Below are 21110 nucleotides of genomic sequence, written 5' to 3'. Positions count from 1 at the left end.
AACTGCACATGCTGAAGTTCTGCTTGAAGCTCAGACCTTTTGCCAGTACTTACATTTGAGTTTTTTTCTCCAGGATTATGAGAGCCTGAATTTCAGTATTTTAAAGAAATGCTACAATTTGAATTCAGCAGTTACAGCATGAAAAGTGGACAGGAATCTAAGATACAACAAGTCTGTATCTTAGGAATTCCCGCTCCCATGTACCTGAAAGTGCAGGAGGCACACATGGTACATGCAGGGTGCAACAGATCTCCAATCTGTGTGGAGATTTAACTTCTCTGAGTTAAAAATTCTCCACACAGATTTAACTCAGAGAAGGATAATTCCCTCCTGTGAGGCAGCTGGGCACTCCCCCTAAAGGAGCTCTCCCAGCTCTGCAATCCTTGAGCCCTCTGCAGGTCCTGTCACCAGACTTTAAATGCACGACCCTGCTTGTAAGCAAAGCCCAAATTACTTGTGGATTTAGTGGTAAAACCCCTAAATTATTCAAAACAGAGGGACACATGGAAGGTGCCACCAGGCCTTGCAATAACCCAGATGCAGGAATGTGGAGAAGGAAAAGCTCAGATCTTGGGAGTGACCCTGGGCCAGAGCCTTCTCTTGTTCTGGGGTTGGCTCAGCCAGAGGGAGCCAAGTGCCCATGGCCAGAGCTGCCACTTGGGAAGGCTGCGGGCACACTGGCAAGGTGGCAGCTTTGGCCAGGTGTATTCACCCTCAGCACTCCTGCCAGGCCAAGCCTGCTGTCAGCCTTTGCCACTGGGCTCCTCCCTGAAACGATCCAGCTGGGCAACCCCGACATCCCACAGATGCAGAGGGACATTGTTCATTGACACTGCCCACAGCAGTCAGCACTTTCCCTGCAGCGTGCCTGCCCCGTGACTGCTCGCTGTGCCCACTGAACTGGGCCTGGTGGTGCTGGGATCACAGCATTGCACCCTGTGGCCCCACAGCAGATGTGAAAAATGGGTATTTTATGATTGGCTTTTCGCAAATGTTAAAATGAATATTATAAGTGTTGTGTTAGAAAGCTATGCTGTATTCATTCTCTTAAGTAGTGTGTTGAATATAGTTTTAAGTTATAACATAATGTTAAAATAGAAACTATGCTATGTAGGATACTTTTTTTTCTAAAGAAAGGACTCGCACTGAGATAGCAGCCACAGGACACCTGAATCTTCCAGAGAAAGAGAATTTATTGTTCCATTAGCAGAAAAAACTCACTTCTTCCTGCCTCACCCAGCTCTGAAGGCGCTGTCAGGATTCAGAGGAAGAAGCTGACACTGACCAGACAGAATCCTGTGTTTGAATGGAATTTATGCACCATGTACGACGTGTATGAATATGCAACAGGCTGTTGCTTTTAAGGGTTAATCCTCTGTTAACGTGGGTCCTTCTTTGGGCTTATTTTGCCCAGAAAGGTACCCAGACTGCCTGTAGCTCTTTTCTTTGATTGTCTCATATTGTCCTAAATCCAAATAGTCCAAATTTGTATCACTCTAATTATATTACTATTTTTATAACCATTTTATTACTATTAAACTTTTAAAAGTCTAAAAAACAAGTTGTGTTCTTTGCGCCGTGACGTCACGACGGAGCCCATGACGTCACGACGCCGCTCATGACGTCACCCACCGCGGCGCGCGGGGCCCGCCTCTATCATCAGCTCCGGGGCGGGGCCGCGCGCGGTCTCCAGGAGACGTGCGCGTGACGCGGGGACGGGAGCCGGCTCGGGTCAGGCGGCGGCGGCGGCGGCGGCGACAGCGACAGCGGCAGCGGCGGCGGCGGCAGCGGCGGCAGGTAATGGCGGGGAACGGGACGGAACGGGACGGGGCTGGATATGATGGGAACGGGATGGGATTGGATGGGGTGGGGACACCGGGCTGGGCTCCAGGTGCAGCCGGGCCGTGGCGCGGCGGCGGAGGCGGGAAGGCCTCGCTCCGTACGCCCGGCCCGGTTCTCACGGCTCCTCTCCGCAGAGGCCGCGGCGGGAGCGGCGCCGCCATGGGGGAGCTGTTCCGCAGCGAGGAGATGACCCTGGCGCAGCTGTTCCTGCAGTCCGAGGCCGCCTACTGCTGTGTCAGCGAGCTGGGCGAGCTGGGCAAGGTCCAGTTCCGCGACGTGAGTGTCCCCGGGGCGGTGGCGGCACCGGGAGCCCCGCGGGATCGGGACCGGGACCGGGACCGGTGGGGCGGGCGTTTGCTGAGTGCCGTGTCTCTCCCTGCAGCTGAACCCCGACGTGAACGTGTTCCACCGAAAATTCGTCAATGAGGTCCGGCGGTGCGAGGAGATGGACCGAAAGCTCCGTACGTTCCCGCTGGGGTGGATGTGCCTCTGACTCTGCAGCTTTTGGTTAAAAAAAGTAAAAATAAAAACCCAGTGAAAGCAGGCTGAAGCTGCAGGCAGCGTTTGGAACAGAGCAGAGGGGTGTTAAAAACGCCAATCACTCGTTTTTAAAATTTTAAAAGTTTAATAGTAATAAAATGGTTCTAAAAATAGCAATATAGCTAGAGTAATAAAAATTTGGACAATTAGGATAATATGGGACAATAAAAAAAAGAGTTACGGACAGTCCAGGTACCTATTTCTGGGCAAAGTAAGCTCAAAAAAGGACCCATGTTAACAGAGGATTAACCCTTAAAAGCAACAGCCTGTTGCATATTCATACACCTCATACATGGTGCATAAATTCCATTCAAACACAGGATTCTGTCTGGGCAGTGTCAGCTTCTTCCTCTGAATCCAAAAGTATCTTCAAGGCGGGAAGAAGTGAGTTTTTTCTGCTAATGGAACAATAAATTCTCTTTCTCTGGAAGATTCAGGTGTCCTGTGGCTGCTATCTCAGTGGGAGTACCTCATTCCTTTCTTTAAAAATTATCCCACATACACAGTTTATATTTTAACATTATGTTATAACTTAAAACTGTATTCAACACTACTACTTAAGAGAATGAATACAGCATAACTTTCTAACACAACACACATAATATTCATTTAAACATTTGCGAAAAGCCAATCATAAAATACACATTTTTCACAGGGGTGAGGGCACAGACAGGGCTCACTGCCTCCAGGGATTCACCTCCCCCTGGACAGATAATTCTGGCCAAAACACACCTTGGAATAGGAGAGGAAGGAATCAGCTGCTGCTGGGGCCAGTGCAGTTTGGGGGAACTGTTGGACACAGAAATATCTGTAATTAACACTTTGAATGTTGTCTCTGCAGGGTTTGTGGAGAAGGAGATTAAAAAGGCAAATATTCCTATCATGGACACAGGTGAAAATCCAGAGGTGCCTTTTCCACGTGACATGATTGACCTGGAGGTAATGATGTGTTAAGACTTGATTCTGGATGGAAACAGGGGAAATTGTCTCTGTGGGTTGATGCTTGCAGGGTTTAGTGGCAGGGGGACATTAACTCAGTCTCCAGCTGTCCCTGGCAGCAGCTCTGCCAGCTCACATTGTCCAAATACAGAACAGAGAGTCCTCAGTAGGAATTTCACCACTGAAATGAGCCAAAAACTGCTGGAACCACATGGTTTATGGTGGTGGATCATAAAGTTTATCACAGTTTTGTTGATTTGAAGAAACTCGATCAATCCAGTCCATAAAAGTCTGGCTGAGTGTGAAAAGTCTGCAGATGTGGCAGATGTGGATCTGTGCCACAGCAGGCTGGACATGCACCTGTAAATCCTGTAAAACCTGTAAAATGCAAAATGGGTGGGGATGTGAAGCATCTCACTTGCCTCTGTGTGCTGACAGACTGAACAGCACTTAATTATGGAATTAAGTCCTTTTTCTTTCTCCTTTTCACATCTTCCAGGCAAACTTTGAGAAAATTGAAAATGAACTGAAAGAAATCAACACCAACCAGGAGGCTCTGAAGAGAAACTTCTTGGAGCTGACAGAATTAAAGTTTATACTGCGTAAAACTCAGCAGTTTTTTGATGAGGTCAGAATACCGGTGGGGTTTAACACTTGGGGAGCTGGTTCTTCTCACAGAAATTACCATTTTTATTCTCAAATATGTTTTAGTTGCTGTTTTGGACAGCAGGGTCATTTTATGCTTTGTTTGAGAAAGCTGCACAAGTTGTTTTCCATTTTTCATGCAGTACACAGAGCTACCCATGATTTACCTCCCACAATGCTGATTTGGGCTTGTTCTAGTTAAGCAATGGTTTGTCTAAGAATTGTGTAAAATAATTAAGATGTGAGTGCTTTTGAAAGCACATCAACAGCCCCAGAATTTGGTGCTACAATGAGTACTGTCCCCAGTGGGTCAGAGTTTCTTTGGTGCACGTGCAGAGGACTTAAAATGGAGCTGAATTTCTCTTCAGCCTTTAAAGTTTTATGTGGGGACTTATCAGGGTCACAATACAAAGTCCACTGAAGTAATAGATAAAGTAATTAATTAATTGAGCCTTTGATCAAACCCTGAAGCTTTCAGAGGTCAGTTGTGGAGCAAAGCTGACATTTAAAGTCTTGGACATTTTGTCAAATACCATCTGGGCCAGGAACTGGCAACTTCCACTGGACCTGAGAGCAGCTTCTCCAATGTCATTCATGGCACTGACATAAATCCTGCTTGGGAGAAGACATAACCCTTCCTTGTAAAGCTGAAGTATCTCAAGAGTCTTGGCAGTTCTCTCTGAGAGCTCCTGTGTGTTTTTCAGGACATGTTTTTGCTGAATAGATGTCCTGTTTCCTCTAATCTCAGGATTTGATCAAAGAATTCTTAACGGAAATGGCTCCTGGTTTTTACAAGGGCTATTGTCAAGTGGAGCTGGACTCCTGCACACTTCAGGCCATTTATCTAACAGTTTGTTTTTTGTTGTTTTGGCACAAGATATTGCCTGTTCAGGCACCAAGGTTGGTGCTGTGCCAGTCATAGTCACTGCTGACACAGACAGTGCTGCTGGTGTGAGGGCTGCTGGGTTGTGGGGTTGGTTTCAGTACAAAAAACCCCTTTGTCTTCGAGTGTTGGATGTTCATTTACAAGTGTCCCTTGGACAAACAGGATTAACCTGATAATCCAGTACTTTCCCGTGTTAAAGTAGCACTGCCTATTCTGAGAACCATGTAAAACCAAGTGCTGAGCACTTCTATATCAAGAATGAATCCCAAACTGGTTTGGGGTGGGAAGGACCTTAAAGCTCACCCCCATCCACCCCCCTGCCATGGGCAGGGACACCTTCTACTAGATCAGGTTGCTCCAAGCCCCATCCAACCTGGTCTTGTTCATTACTGTCCTCTCTGCCCACTGCTCTTCCTCATCTGCGGTGGGATCAAGCTAAATTTAAAGATCAAAATCAATTTTCTAAACAGTCCATGGCAGGTCACCCACAGCCTTACACAAAGCAGCCACAGAAAGCTTAGATATGACCTGCTTCTCTTTCTTAACATTTTTCTGTAGTGATAAAACAAAACACCCCAAATAACATGTGCTGCTCTACATAAAAGCAAACAGAACAGCTCACAGGTGATGTTCAGTAAAATGTAAGTGTGGACAGTTTAAACCTGCCTCAGCTTTTTGTGCTGAGGGGAGCCTGAGCAGCCCAGAGCTGCCTCTGCTCACCATCCCAGAGTGGCCAACTTCCTCCATGCTGCCCTTGCACAGCACTTTCAACACTTGAAGACTACAATAACTTGTAATTAAGACTGTGTTATTCATAGTAATGAGTTGCACAAGAAATGGCTGACTCTCCAATTCCTTCATGCCTGGCTTTTGCTCTCCAGACTTTGAACACGGTGGGAGGGAGGGTGGCAAAACGTGCCCTTGTTCTTCCTGTGACCATTCCAGCCCAAGCAGCCATTTCTTGTTCCAACACACCATGTTGATGATTATGCTCCTTTTCTCAGTCTTCTTGTCCTTGCTTATGAAGAGCCATTTGAGCTGGAGATTTCTCTGAGAGCTTTGCCCAGAGTGTGAGCGTAAAAGAAGACTGGAAAAGTAACGGTTAATGGCATGCAGTCCCTTCTTCCTCCCTCTGACTCTTCTGCCATCTGCTTTTCTCTGTTTGCTTTGCATCTGTCACTTCTGTCTGGCTCTGGGTTAATAGATGGTGACATGAATCCTTTTTAGTTCTTGTGAACGTTGATTTTTGTCCTGTTTGTGATCTGGAAGGGGCTTGAATTGTATGGGTTTGCACTGGGCATCCAGAACTGTCACAGGGCAGGACTGCAATCATCAGTGGAGAAAATGAACCTTTTTTGAGATTAAAGGTGCTGATCTGGATGCTGATCAGGGGATCAATAAGCAATTTTAAAATGTTCAATTATGAAAGCTCTTGTATTATGCTTCTTGATTGCTGTCATGGAAATGCTCGGGAGATTCCAAACCTGAACGACCTTATCTAGTAAAAACTACTCCACAATTACTCCGACATTTCACTCATTGCTGGCAAAAACTCATATTCAAAGTAGATTTCCCAGAATCCTGTTTTCCTGCACTGGAACTGGATAGTTCTTCCATTTCCACACAGTCTCAATTTTTTACTTCTATTAAATCCCCCAGCAGTGTTTTAGTTATCCTTCCTGCTGCAGAGCTGCTGCTGCTGTGTCATTTCCTTTCTAGAATCATTGTGCTCATCAAATCAGAGTTGTTGAGAAATGAATTTAAGAAACATGGAGTTTGTAATGCAAATAATCCTTGCAGAAGAAGGTTTTCTTTTAGTTAAACAGTCTAATCCACATTTATTTTAAACTGTTTTGCTTTGTAATTCCACCCCCTCTAAGCAGGACTTGTCCTGAATAAAGGACACGTAGTCCAAATGGGCCAAGTTAATTTTAAACATATATAACAAATTCTCTCTCAGGTGAGGCAAATCCAAAGGTGTCACATTATCCTTCCTTTTTCATGAGTCATCTGCTAAAATGTGCTGCACATCACAAAAGATTATCACAAACAGTGTCTTGGTTACTGGAAATACAATACAAGCCTCTAACAATTGTAACTTACTGTTCTTCAACATCCTGAAATCGAGATGTCAAACAGTCACTCGGATGTTTGGTCTGTGTGTTTCATTTTCAGGTACCAAACTTTCTTATTTTAGTTGTGTTCTCTATGAACTGAATTTCCATTCAGTTTTTGATGTTGCAACAAGTCTCCTTTAAGCTGAAAGGATCAGGAATTCCTGTGTTGCATTTCCAAGCCGAGTGAAGGGCTCCCTCCCTCATGTAACATCCCAAGCTGCAGCAAGTGTGTGCACAAGCAGTTGAGCTGCTTTTGGTGTCAGCCTTGCAAAAACTCTCTTGTATATGGCAAACACTTTGATTTGACAAGCAGGTAAAGTGTTGGGGAGATTTTCACTCTGACACAACTATTGCCCAAATACAGAGACTGGGGCTAAGTCACTGCACTTGCCACAGGTTTTGCAAGGCTGTGCTCTGTGTGTGTGTGGGTGTGATGTGTCCTTGGGTCAAACTCTGCCTTCCAGTGTGATTTAACAAGTTCCCTACATGGCTTTGTGGAAAAGACCTCCTGCATTGCACAGAGGGTAGACTTTGGCCCTCTGGTTGTGCTCAGGAACTGTAATCTTTGGCATTTAATGATATAAGCTGCAGAGGTAGAACTAAATGTGAGGCGGGGTTGAACAAGTGTGAAGATGGCACACAAGAGGATATGATTTGAGCATCTTTGACCTGAATTTCTGACACTTACAAGCCATATTCCTAAGAATTTTAGCCTGCAAATTGGTTGCAGAGAAGGACAGTGTAAAACTGTCCTGTTTTAGTGCCTTGCTGGCCAAGAGATTAACCATGTTGCCAGCCTGCTCTGGCAGTGTTTGTTCGTGTTTGTGTCTGATGGTGAACCATAAGGATAAATTAATTTAATATCTGGGGAAATACATGAGTCAAGTGTGTTTCTCTGGTTTGTGCCATTAAAAATGGTTCTTGGGAACATCACTTGTGTTTTAAACTTGAATTATTTTTTTGAATTCTGCCTTTCTTCAGACTTATATATCTACCAACCCCTTTGTTGCAACAATCCTCAAGCCTTTCTTGTATGGAAGCCCTGCTGAGCCATTCCATTTTCCCTCTTGTTTTTCTCCTTTCATTTGTGATTCTTGCTGTCTTTTCAGTCATCTTGTTCCTCTTTTTGCTGTCTTACGTTTGCTCTTCCTTTTCTTTCCTTTCTTCTTTTCTTTCTTTGTCTCCCACAACTATCTCCTGGCTCCTCATTCCCTGCATGCCACTAACTGGTTTCATTAGATATTAATTGATTTGTGAATTCAGGCTGAATTGCATCATCAGCAGATGGCGGATCCAGACCTGTTGGAGGAATCCTCTTCACTCCTGGAGCCAAGTGAGATGGGAAGAGGTGCCCCGCTCCGACTCGGGTAATTGCAGTTCAGGATTGCTGGATCAGGGATTATCAGCCTTTGGAAGCACCAATGCTTTGAGCACAGCTGTGGAAACTTTCCACACCAAGCAGATGAAAGCTGATCTAAAACTGGCTGTTGCTCTCTGCTCTTTTCCTGGGGAAAAGGAAATATTCACTTCCCAGTTTATGTTTGTGTTTCACAAGTTTCTCTCTGCAGTTAACAAACTGTTTCTCTCAAGTTTCTCTCTGCACCAAACAGTTAACCCAGTTTCTTCTGTGTAAGCCTATCTGTTTGTTTCCTCAGACATTCTGAGACCTCAGACCTTTGTTGAAAGTTGTAGCTACTGTGGGCACATAATGGTCTGAAATAACTGTATAGTTCTACATCCTCTTTATCAGCTGCTTCCAGGCTTCCTTGTACGTGTGGAATACTTTATCTGGACATGGGGTTTGGTCCAGTGAGGTCTGAGGCCAGGACATAGTCACTGCCAGCCATGGCTGTTGTAACCCTTGCAGCCAGTGTACCAGGACTGTAGGGGAATGAAGGCTAAAAACTGGATGTCTGAATATCTCCTATAAGCAGTGATTTATATATTTTTTAAAGCCTATTTAATTCTGTTAAAAAACAGAGCCTGTGCTGTAGTGCAGTTGTTTTGTTGTGTATTACCTCTGTGTGTTTAGAGGACCTTCCATTTTGCTTGATTCACAGAATTAACAGAATCACTAGGTTGGAAGAGACCTTCAAGGTCATCAAATCCAACCCATTCCCTGACACCTCAACTGAACCTTGGCACCCAGTGCCACATCCAGGCTTTTCTTAAATACATCCAGGGATGGTGACTCCACCACCTCCCCAGGCAGACCATTCCAGTACTTGATCACTCTTTCTGTAAAAAACTTCTTCCTAGTATCCAACCTATATTTCCCTTGTCATAGCTTGAGACTGTGACCTCTCGTTCTGTCAGCTGCTGCCTGGAGAAAGAAACCAACCCCCACCTGACTACAGCTACCCTTCAGGAAGTTGTAGAGAGTGATAAGCTCACCTCTCAGTCTCCTTTTCTCCAGGCTAAACACCCCCAGCTCCCTCACCTGTTCCTCACAGGGTTTGTGTTCCAAGCCTCTCACCAGCCTCGTTGCCCTCTGTTCTATTTGTGTTGCCCCCAGACGAAGGAAGGAATGATGAATCTGACTCCATGTTCTCAGAAGGCTAATTTATTATATTATGATACTATATTATATTAAAGAATGCTATAAAAAGGATACTTACAGAAGGCTAACAAGATAATAATGAAAACTCGTGACTCTTGCCAGAGTCCTGACTCAGCTTGACCCTGATTGGCCAATAAGTCAAAACAATTCACATGAAACCAATGAAACAACCACCTGTTGGTAAACAATCTCCAAACACACTCCAAATGAGCAAAACACAGGAGAAGCAAATCAGATAATTATTGTTTTCATTTTCTCTGAGGTTTCTCAGCTTCCCAGGAGAAAAATTGTGGGTGAAGGGATTTTTCACTTACTACGAATGCAACAGCCCTCCTCAAGAACTAACATTAAAACAGGATTATTATAGCTTTCATTGTGGTGCCAGCCCCCAGTTTCCAGCTGTGCTGGCTGTGGGGGGGTTCAGGTGCAGCCCCTCAGGCTGTGCTGTTCCCCTGCAGGTTCGTGGCTGGCGTGATCAACCGCGAGCGCATCCCCACCTTCGAGCGGATGCTGTGGCGCGTGTGCCGCGGCAACGTCTTCCTGCGCCAGGCCGAGATCGAGAACCCCCTGGAGGACCCCGTCACGGTGAGGGAGCTTGTTCTGGTTTAGGGTAAATTTGGGAGAAAACCTCCAAAAAAGGGACCCACATGGCCTCTCCCCCCAACCAGCTAGCTCAGTTAGAGCATGAGACTCTTAATCTCAGGGTCGTAGGTCTGAGCCCCACGTTGGGCGCCAAAACTTGTTCCATTTTAGGGCAAATTTGGGAGAAAACCTCCAAAAAGGGGACCCACATGGCCCCTCCCTGCAACTGGCTAGCTCAGTTAGAGCATGAGACTCTTAATCTCAGGGTCGTAGGTTTGAGCCCTACATTGGGCGCCAAAATTTGTCCTGGTTTAGGGTAAATTTGGGGGAAAACCTCCAAAAGGGGGCCTCTCTAGAAAGAAAACCCACACAGCCCCTCCCTGCAACCAGCTAGCTCAGTTAGAGCATGAGACTCTTAATTTCAGGGTCATGGGTTCAAGCCTGACGTTGGGCGCCAAAATTTGTCCTGGTTTAGGGTAAATTTGGGAGAAAACCTCCAAAAGGGGGACCCACACAGCCCCTCCCTGCAACCGGCTACCTCAGTTAGAGCATGAGACTCTTAATCTCAGGGTCGTGGGTTTCAGCTCAGTAACAGCCTCTCTTTCTCATGTGAGGCTGATGTGTTCCCTTGTCCCCCCAAACACTGGTAGCTGACCTGTGGAATCATCTGTCTGCTAGGACAGACTTTGTTCTTATTGTGCAGAACTTCCTTAAATTGAGGTTACACCTAATGTAATTATTCTTGAAACATTATGTTAAAATTTCCTAAGTAAGGTAGAACAATAACTTGTCAACAAATGCAGGAAAGGGGCCCTGGCTGCCCCCACGGACACAGCTGTGCAAGGAATGTGCCTCTGGTCTCCCTGGGAACCACACTGGTTAAAATCCACATTTTATTATCTTCATTCACCCTTTTGGCTTGATTCTGTTGATGAGCTGACTGCACTAAGTGCTGATAAAATCTTTGTTATTTTTGGAGATCTTACCAGGTTTTCCTATTTACTGGATTGTATAGAATCAATAATGGATAACCTGGGGCATTTTGCTTCAGTGAACACAAATACAGTGCAAGTATTCTGTACTGAGGCTGAGAAAATTGCCCTCCTTGTGACTGTTCAGTGTTAATCAGGAACATTCCTTAACCTGCTGTGCATATCTGAGCTCTGATGGACACACTCAGTGAAAGGAAAATTAGAATTCTGGTAATTAGCCAATGCTAATTTCTACAATTCTTTCCTTTGTTCTAGGGGGATTACGTGCACAAGTCTGTATTTATCATCTTCTTCCAAGGTGACCAGCTGAAGAACAGAGTCAAGAAGATCTGTGAAGGGTATGAAAGTCTGTAATTGAGAGCTGGGCAGCTCTCAGTTATTTGAAACACACTGCCATGACTTTATATCGATATTTCTCAACTCCCTGTTTCACAGTGGCTGCAGGAGCAGATATTAAATGTGCCAGAAGTAACTGAAACACATTGTACAGTCACACTTGCCACTCCCCAGCCTGTAATGCTCAAAGTACACAACTGCTGTGCTAGGGAATGCAAAAAACCAAGGCAGTGCTGATTTCTGGGGCAGGCCTGATGGACATCAGTGGGATATTCTCACAGTGGAGACAACAAGGACTGCTTCTGTCAGCAGTTGCACTGGTGTGGCAGCATCCCCCCCTCAGCTGGGTGGCTGCCCAGCCTTGTGACAGTGCCTGGAGACACTGGCAGCACAGGGAGCAGAGGATTCTCTCCCACTTCTGTTTTCTTTAGCACTCAGCTTCTGCTTTGGCCTAAAGCACTTCTACTTTTCTGTTTTGACTTATTGGCCCCCTTTGATGTAGGGGCTGGAGCTCTGCTTGGCAGTCTCTGCTGATCAGAAACTTCTCTCAAGGTGCCTCTGGCTCACCCCTGAGTGATTGATTTTCTTTCCATCTCTGTCACTGAGGTGCTTCCCTGTCTTCCAGGTTCCGGGCCTCCCTCTACCCATGCCCAGAAACACCTCAGGAGAGGAAGGAAATGGCTTCTGGTGTCAACACCAGAATTGATGATCTTCAGATGGTAAAATAACTGGGGACAATGAGCTTTCTTTGCTTGGTTGTTGGTTTGTTTGGTTTTTTTTTTATATTGTGGTTGAAACTTATATTGAGAAACTTTGGATCCTGTTAAAACAGGAGGATTTTGTCCCTGTGACATGACCATGTTTTCACCTTCAGTTAGCTTGAGACCAGCAGTGCAAGAGAGGTGTTTGGAGACTGCTCAGTTGTTTCTGTGTCAGGATTTTGGATGGGTGGAGGGTTAAGCAATTTATTATAAAGAAATAATTACAGAGAACTCCATACCAGGGAGAAAAGAGGAACTCATGTAGGGAGATCCCGTAGAGCATGTTGTGTAACTGCCTGCTTCAGCTGCAAGTACTTTGAAACCTTTAAACTTTTTTCAAGCTGAGATGCAACAATGTTAACATTAATTTAGCTCTTCCTTTTTCTGCCTGTCTTTATATTTTCACATGGTGCTGTCCTGAAGAGCTTCTGCTTTACAACTAATCTCTTGTGCAGCAGCCTGGGTGTTGGTAAAATGTTATTAGTGCCCAGATCTCGTGGGTGCCACCTCTGAAATACCTTGTGCTTGCTTCAAGGAAGAAAGGCAGTATGTGATAATGTAGAAAGATTTAAGGGATTTGAAACAAAAATGGAGAAAAGTTCAGAAGCTAAAAAGAAAAAGGGTTGAATATGACCTACTTATTTGATACAGAAACTGTCTCAAGTGGGGAGTTGTGCAGTGTAGCTCAAAAGATATTTTAAGATATTTTAAAGACAGGAACTCAGAAGCAATGTAACTGCTGTAAACTGCATGTGCCTTCTGTCCTCACTTTCCCTGCAATCTAAGACTTTCCACTCTGGAAATCTGACTTGGCCTGAGTTTGATATGTTCCAGTTGGAAAACACCCTCAGTAGGAAACACTTTCTCCTGTTCCCTTCAGTAAACAAGTCTTTCAGGGTAATTAGTGTGTTTTTTCAAGGCAGCACACCCTTTACTTGCAGAACTCTTCTCTGCTCTTTTAACCTGGGTGGAGGTAAAACTGTTCCCTCTGATCTTGGCACAGTTAAGTGTTTGAAATAACCACTGACCTTGGAGCTGAAAGAGGAAAATAATCACAAAGTGTCCCTGGAAAAAGCTGTTAAGTTTTTCAGCACAGCTAATTACTGTGGGGGCTAATTACTACATCACAGACTGCAGGCATGGGGTGGGAGAGCAGGCTGGTGGTTCATCCTCTGTGGGAAAGCTTCTCTTGCTGGTGCACCTTGATCTTTGGTCCATGATTTGGCCTCGTCTTTCTCCTGCTTGTCTGAAAGGTGCTGAACCAAACTGAGGATCACCGGCAGAGGGTTTTGCAGGCAGCTGCTAAAAACATCCGCGTGTGGTTCATCAAAGTGAGGAAGATGAAGGCCATTTACCACACCCTGAACCTGTGCAACATCGATGTGACACAGAAGTGCTTGATTGCTGAAGTGTGGTGTCCTGTTGCTGACCTGGATTCCATCCAGTTTGCCCTCAGGAGAGGCACTGTGAGTAAATGCTGTGCCTGTGGCAGCACCACATGGGTTCCTTGTTCGTTGCCTTTTCTGTGTTGTGAGCCTCTGAGCACCATCCCCTTGGGCTGCTGGAATCACAGAGGACAGCTTGTTTAGCATGCAGGAATGATGGCTTGGAGAGAAAAGAAGTAACAAATACGTTGAGAGAAGCTTAAGGTTCAGGTGAAGGCTGGAATGGTGAGGATTTTACTGTGTGTGAGGCTTAATTACCCTGGCTGGGCTCTGTAGTCCTGGTGTCTGGATAGAGGAGCTCTCCAGGATGTTGGCAAACTCACCCTCTGCTCATACAGTCAAGAGAGTTGAGTTTCTTGAAATCCTTCCACCTGCAAGATTTGTTTTCTTGTCTGTCCTACACAATATTCACCTTTAACTCCTGCTGCACAAGGTGGAGAGCAGTGGAATCCTGGCAGCCTTCCTGAGCTGCTGCAGCGTCTCATTGTGCAAGCACACTGCAAACACTCAAGCCTGCAGTTTTCCAAACAGGGACAGCTGTGTTGGACTTCATCCTCCAATGCTCTGAGGGTGGGTTTGCTGATCTTTCCTTTGTTTTTCTCTAACAGGAGCACAGCGGATCCACTGTCCCATCTATTTTAAACAGGATGCAAACCAATCAGACCCCACCCACATACAACAAAACGAACAAGTTTACTTCTGGCTTTCAAAACATTGTTGATGCTTATGGCATTGGGACATATCGGGAGATAAATCCAGGTAAATTCAGACGCAGGAAAGTCCAAGACTTCTGTCTCAATTTTTTTAGTTGTGATGTTTATCTGTATTGCCTGTCCTGTGTGGAAATCTCTAATAGAGAATTCTAGTAGAGACTCATCAGCTTTCAGTAACAGAGTGGAAACGGGGGAATTATATTTGCTAAATTGGGAATGTTGTCTTTTCCCTTACAGCACCCTATACCATCATCACCTTCCCATTCCTGTTTGCTGTCATGTTTGGGGATTTTGGCCATGGGATCCTGATGACTCTGATTGCTGTTTGGATGGTGGTGAGGGAGAGCAGGATTCTGTCCCAGAAGAGTGACAATGAGGTAAAGTGGCAGATTGTGCTGAGCTCTGCATTTCAAACAGAGTTGCAGCTTGGTTTACTCCCATCCTTTTCCCCTTGAGTTGACAATGCCCATTACTCCTCCCTTGGAATTTTTGAAGCACGTGGACAAGCTGGGAAGCCTGAAGAGCACACACACACACACTAAGTAGTGTAATTTCATAAAAGTATTGAGTTCCCTTGGTTTTTCCTTTTGTATATTTATAAGAAATTATTAATTTCAGTTGTCTGAAGGAAATTATCAAGTATAGTAGGTAAGCTGGCGTAAACAAATCACCCCAAATTTAGCTGGATCGTAGTGGGGTTTAGCCACTGCAAAACTTCCAGTTCCTGTATATATATATATCCCATCCCTGGCATTTTTTATATCCCATCCCTGGCATTTTTCCTATTTGCTGCTCAAGGTTGGTTTTGCTGGCTCAGGGCTGACAGGAGCTGAACCAGAGTTAAGCTACACTGGCAGGGCTGGAGGAGATTGGCAGGGTCTGTGCTCCTGGTTCCAAACTCTTGCTGCCAGCTGGGAGTTGCATCAGGCAGTGCAGTTTGTCCTCTCCAGCTGCTCCTGGGTCCCCTGTGGAGATCCATGCTGCCCCTTTATCCTCATTATCTGTGCTGCTCTGCTCCCTCTTGCACCCTTAATCCCTGCCAAGGGTAAACAGAGATTTTGGGCTCTTGGTTCATGTGGCAAATGTTTGTCCCACAACAGACTGATTGCCCTGGTTTGGCTTTAGGAGTGACCTTCCCTTGTTGGTTCCCTGCTTGTTTTTTCTACCTCCATCGGGATTGGCATTGAAGGCACTTGAGACAATAGTTCATGTTCAGACTCAGGTGTTTATTGTTTCTTATCAATGTTGCAGTCTCACAACCCCGAGTTCTGCAGCCCTTCATTAGCAAGGCACAAAATGGCCAACAATCTCTTGTTACAAGATCTTTTAAGACTAAACCATCCAATTAAGAAATAGCACCTGGATTATTTTCCCTTTTAACCCAATAACTGATCACTCAAAGCCTGCAATGTGGACTTTTCTGTCCAATTACAAAATACCACCCAAACCCATGAAGAAGAAGGAAGAAGAAGGTAAAGAGGAACAACCTGTCTCCACCCTAAAACCTCCATCTTGCTTCATATTTATTTCTATATTCTAAATCACCAAACTCTTTAAGTTTTCCACCCTGTGGTATCACACACTTCTAACCAGCTACACACCCATAATCCCAATGCTGTTAATCAATTTTGGAAGCCTTCTCCACAGCCTCAAGTCAAATGCAGTGTTCTCTTGTGGGTCAGTGCCTTTCAGCACAGAAAATTTAAAATTCTCAGCATCCAGGGTTCCAGCATTCCCTGTTCTCATGGACTTTTTGTTCCTTTTTGGGTTTTTACACCAGATGTTCAACATGGTGTTCAGTGGTCGATACATCATCCTGCTGATGGGGCTGTTCTCCACCTACACAGGCCTCATCTACAATGACTGCTTCTCCAAATCCCTCAACATGTTTGGTTCCTCCTGGAGCGTCAGGCCCATGTTTAATAAAGCCAACTGGTCGTGAGTAAACCCTTGGTAACTTTGTAGACACAGTGTGTTGGTTTGGAAAGCCAGGTGTCTGCTGAGGAAGGCAGGAGCCTCCCCTGAAATGGAGAATGTAAACCCCTTGCCTCCAAATTTCTATAATTTTTAAATTAAGGGGCTCTCAGGCAAAATATATGGGAGCAGGAATAACAGTTCTTTAACAGGGAAGAAAATAAAAGGATAAAATAAACAATGCAGTAAACTAAAACAACACTGCCAGAGTCAGAACCCAGCCTGACACCCTGTGGGTCAGGGTGTTGGCAGCAGAACCATTGGAATTGTGGCTCAGCCCTCCTGCAGTGCCAGGGCTGGTTCTGCTGGAGCAGGGATCCTGGAGAAAGGTGCAGTCTCTGCCTCTGGAGATCCAGGGCAAGAGGCAGCTGCTGCTCCTCTGGGGAATCCAGTGCAGAAGCCGTGCTGGTGTTCCAGAATCTCCAGATCATATCCAGGTAGAAATGCTTGGCTGGTGTTCTAGAATCTCCAGATTATATCTGGGTAGGAATGCTTGGCTGGTGTTCCAGAACCTCCAGATTATATCCAGGCAGGAATGCTTGGCTGGTGTTCTAGAATCTCCAGATTATATCTGGGTAGGAATGCTTGGCTGGTGTTCTAGAATCTCCAGATTATATCCAGGTAGGAATGCTTGGCTGGTGTTCCAGAATCTCCAGATTATATCCAGGTAGGAATGCTTTGGCTGGTGTTCCAGAACCTCCAGATTATATCCAGGTAGGAATGCTTGGCTCCTCCCTCTGGGCTCACATCTCCCAATGGGATGCTGTAGTTCTTATCAGCCATGCAGGGACATTCCATAGCTGTTATCAGCAGATGTCTCCCCCAGAGGGAGGATTGGGTGTGGAAGAGATAAGGAAATCTGCCCACTGAACAGAAGATAACTGCCACACAATGGCAAATAGAATAATATATCTTGCCTTGCAATCTGGGACACACAGTGAGAAGCAGGTGGCTTGTCCTTCCCCATTGTCCTTCCAGCTCAGGAAAACAAAAATTTCTGACATCTGTCTCAAGTAGATTTGGAAGAGGGGTGTAAATATGCCAAGATTCAAAACTGCTTTTTTTTTTTTCCCAGAAAACTTAAAAAGATGCAGTTTCTCATCTAATTCCCCACAGACTTTTCAATATTACTGTCTCCTGCACCTGTCTTCCTTGTGACAGAGTAAAAAAAAATCAAGAAACAGGGTTTTATTCATTTGGGAAAATCTCTAGAACCACCCAGGTTCTACACCCATGAAGTTCTCTCAATTTAAGCTATTCCTTGCTCTCACCAGGGAAGAGTGTTGTTAGTTTTTAGAGAAGGAGGGTGGTATTGCTGTTGTTAATATTTTATAATCTTGTTCCCAAACAGAGATGCTTTGCTGGAGACCACCCCCCTGCTGCAGCTGGATCCTGCCATCCCAGGGGTGTTTGGTGGGCCCTACCCCTTTGGCATTGACCCAGTAAGAGCTCCTCCTTCCTCTGCAGCCTTTTGGGCAAAGTCCTGTGTGTCAGCAGAAAGAAAAGCACCTGTTCACTGTTCTGTGAAAGATCCTCCAGCCCAGCCATTCCCTTAGCAGGTCCATCAATGGTGGGAATACTCCAGAATTATAGAATTCCTACTGAGATGCCAAATTTGGGATAGAGACCCTTGTTTTGACGTCCATTAAAGGCTGCTTTCTCACCCTTTCTAACCTGCAGTCCTTAAATCAAATCTGATTAGCCTTGAAAATCACTTTCTGAAGTTATTTTCTTACCTTGGGGAAAGTTGTTAATCTCTTTTTTCAGTTACCCTTGGAAATTTACATTTCCCAGTGATTCTGTCACTTTGTACCTGCCTGCCTCAACACCTCTGCTCTTAACTCTGCTTGTAATATATGACAAACCTTGTGTGGGTTCCACAAAGTGCAGGAAATCAGAGCTGTGTGTACTTGTTCCTTTAAATGGATAATCATATTCTCTCTATTAAGGATACAGCCTCTTTTCTCCTGCACCTTTGAGGTACCATGAAAACAGGTTTGATTCCTACTCAGTGGTGGGCTCAGTTACTGTCAGGCTGTTCTCAGCTGAAAACTTGTCTGCTCATTTCCCCAAAATAGGACAAACACATTTTTTAAAACCTGCTTTTTCAGCCTCACACTTCCTGACTGGTTCATACTGTTTAGCTTAAAGGGAGTGTTTTCCTTCTCCTGTTTTCCTTCCCCTGGTATCTGACTAGGTGTTGTTTTTCCACAGATCTGGAATATTGCCAGCAATAAGCTGGCTTTCCTCAATTCCTTTAAGATGAAGATGTCTGTGATTCTTGGCATTTTCCAGATGCTCTTTGGTGTGGCACTGAGTCTCCTCAACCACATGTAAGTGCTTTGCTCTGGTTTTCTCATGGCTTTGGGTGTTGTGTGGTTTGGGATACCTCCTGATGGAAGGTGCAGCTGTCTCTGGTTGTGTGGAATTGTGCCTGCCAGGCAGTTCCTGTGCTCCAGGCCCAGCTGTTGTTGAGCTGCTGAGCCCCTCCACTCTTTTCAAACTCTTATTAAAAGCTTTTGCCCTAATTCTAACCAAATCTAATATAAACTTTCTTTTTTTTTTTCTTCCCTGTAGCTATTTTAAGAAGCCACTGAACATATACCTTGGATTTATCCCAGAAATGATTTTCATGTCCTCCCTCTTTGGATACCTTGTTATTCTCATCTTTTACAAGTGGACAGCCTATGATGCTCACACATCCAAGGAAGCACCCAGCCTCTTAATACACTTTATTAACATGTTTCTGTTCTCCTATGAAGACACCAGTAATAAGATGCTTTATAGTGGGCAGGTGAGTGCTCTTGCTAGGACAGAATCAGAGATGCTTCGTGGTACTGGAGTGTTTCATTGACCTTGTCATAATTTGGGAAATCAAGCATGAAACATCTTTCCACTGTGACAGAGCATTTCTGAAGGCTGACACTATGTAATGTTGAAGAAGGAAGGAATAATCCCTATACCAGGAAATTTTAATTGTCTGACCATAAGTCAGCTGTGGCTTTCGAACATGTGGATCCTGATTAATTGTGGAAAGCAATTAGGAATCTTGTCCCATGTCTGCAATGTGATTCCTCTCAGCCTAGCTCAGACACCAACTCTATTTCCTCCCAGCAGTATCAGACATCTGCCAAATTCTCATTTTCTGCAGGATCTTTCAGATTTTTCCCCAGCCTAATGCAGTCTCAGCAGTAAATGCTGTGCTGAGTCAGAGGTGGCAGCTGCAGGCATTAAGTGCTTAATTGCTGTTCCCAGAAGAGAGGGAGGTGGAGGAGCATCCCCATGCTGGGAATTCAGTCATTCTTGCTGGGTTCTGTGTGTGTTTGAGCAGGGGCTGCAGCTGAATCACCTGAGATTTGTGTTTTTTGCAGAAAGGGCTCCAGTGCTTCCTCGTGGTGGTGGCCTTGCTGTGTGTGCCATGGATGCTGGTGGCCAAACCCCTGGTCCTTCGCCAGCAGTATCTAAGGAGAAAACACTTGGTGGGTGATTCCCTTTTATATTTTCCATATGAGAACTGTTTTTGGTTGAAAAGCTGTGTTCTCCATCCTGAGCTTGGATTCATGGGTTCACACTGCATTGAAACCTGTAAAGTGTTTTTGCATATTCCTGGGCATACCAGCAGGTGGGTGTTACAGAGACAGAGTGTTGCCTGCCTGCTTCCCAGATCTGGATCCAGCATCAAACCTGCTTTTAAAAACCCCTTATGTTGGTAATGATCAGAACAGTGTCTCTGGCTTGGGCTTTGGTAGCTGGTTTAGGAACAGCCTCACTGGCTGCTGGATGCACTTCTGTGGCTGGCAGTGGGAAACAGAGATGGAATTGGCTGGCAGATTTCTCAGCTACCTTTGTTAAAGCAGCTTGGATGGTTAAAAAATAACAATTCAAAGAGACTTGGAGACTGATGTGAGAGGCTGTGTGCTGGGGTGCTCTGTAGGTTTCCAGCTGTTTCCAGCTGTGTGTGAGATGCAGGAACGTGGCACTGCAGAGAAGTGCGAGCGCTCCCTGCACGCTGCGAGGATGTGCAGCGAGTCCAAGATCAGCTCAGTTACAGACACTCCCTCTCCCTTCTCTGACCACCTTTCATCCTCCCATGTCCCCTCCATTCGTTTCCCTTTCTCTTTTTGTTTTCTTCCTCCTCCCCTCTCTTTTCTTGCATCCATCCACCCCCAGGAAGGGCAGCCCGAGGAGGCCCAGGGCAGCACGAACGCGCAGGCGCTCGAGGCAGCAGCGGCTGCAACAGTGAGTGCACTTCAAACTCGCCTGATGCATTGCAGATGGGAGTTGGCTTTGTGTCTGGTTCTTATCAAAGGAGCATGGAATGTATCTGAATTTCATAAGGGAATGGCAAGTGCACCTTTAGGGTGGAAAACCACTTTCTCTTGGAAAGAGCAAAGTTTAGCCAAATTGATACATTCTGGATGAACACCCAGGCTGGAGGATGGTAGTTGTGCGTGCACAGAGACACTTCCTTGCAGGAGTGCTGCTGAATCCAAGCTGCAGAGCAGCACAGGATTTCCTGCTACACATCCCCCCCATGTTAAATTCCCTTTTTTTCTTCTGCTTATCTATTTGTTTAAGACAGATCAGGATTCTTCTCAGTGCAGCATTTCTGTTTGCATTACATGTCCCCAAACACACAGTGATGTGATGGCCTCCAGCAACTCCATGTCAGTAATCATTGGATTTGTGACACATCTGTCCTGTACACACTTTGACCTAAAATTATTATAGAATGGTTGTGCACAAAAAAAAAAAAAAAAACTTCTTGTTGGCAGTTG

The 21110-nt window shown here is 45.3% G+C and overlaps 1 protein-coding gene across 8 annotated transcripts in view; it reads left to right on the top strand.

The window, feature by feature from the left end:
- Positions 1–1641: 1641 nt before the first annotated feature.
- ATP6V0A1 (ATPase H+ transporting V0 subunit a1) overlaps positions 1642–21110 on the top strand; it is a 30875-nt gene continuing 11406 nt past the window's right edge. For 3 of the 8 annotated variants that reach the window (XM_077190873.1, XM_077190869.1, XM_054649885.2), the window contains exons 1-18: positions 1642–1797; positions 1977–2118; positions 2225–2303; positions 3224–3321; positions 3821–3949; positions 8233–8336; positions 9988–10114; positions 11359–11441; positions 12065–12158; positions 13454–13666; positions 14254–14404; positions 14596–14735; positions 16139–16296; positions 17684–17774; positions 18547–18665; positions 18910–19126; positions 19704–19811; positions 20503–20571. In XM_077190873.1, coding sequence (XP_077046988.1) covers positions 2002–2118; positions 2225–2303; positions 3224–3321; positions 3821–3949; positions 8233–8336; positions 9988–10114; positions 11359–11441; positions 12065–12158; positions 13454–13666; positions 14254–14404; positions 14596–14735; positions 16139–16296; positions 17684–17774; positions 18547–18665; positions 18910–19126; positions 19704–19811; positions 20503–20571 — 2097 coding nt within the window. In that variant the 5' untranslated portion in view covers positions 1642–1797; positions 1977–2001. The remainder of the gene's footprint in view (positions 1798–1976; positions 2119–2224; positions 2304–3223; positions 3322–3820; positions 3950–8232; positions 8337–9987; positions 10115–11358; positions 11442–12064; positions 12159–13453; positions 13667–14253; positions 14405–14595; positions 14736–16138; positions 16297–17683; positions 17775–18546; positions 18666–18909; positions 19127–19703; positions 19812–20502; positions 20572–21110) is intronic. The other 5 variants (XM_054649884.2, XM_077190872.1, XM_054649882.2 and 2 more) reach the window with 3 other exon arrangements.

The sequence above is a fragment of the Agelaius phoeniceus genome, chromosome 26, assembly GCF_051311805.1.
Source record: "Agelaius phoeniceus isolate bAgePho1 chromosome 26, bAgePho1.hap1, whole genome shotgun sequence".
NCBI lineage: Eukaryota > Metazoa > Chordata > Aves > Passeriformes > Icteridae > Agelaius > Agelaius phoeniceus.
Note: the sequence above shows the minus strand (reverse complement) of the source record. Positions and strands in the feature narration are given on the sequence as shown.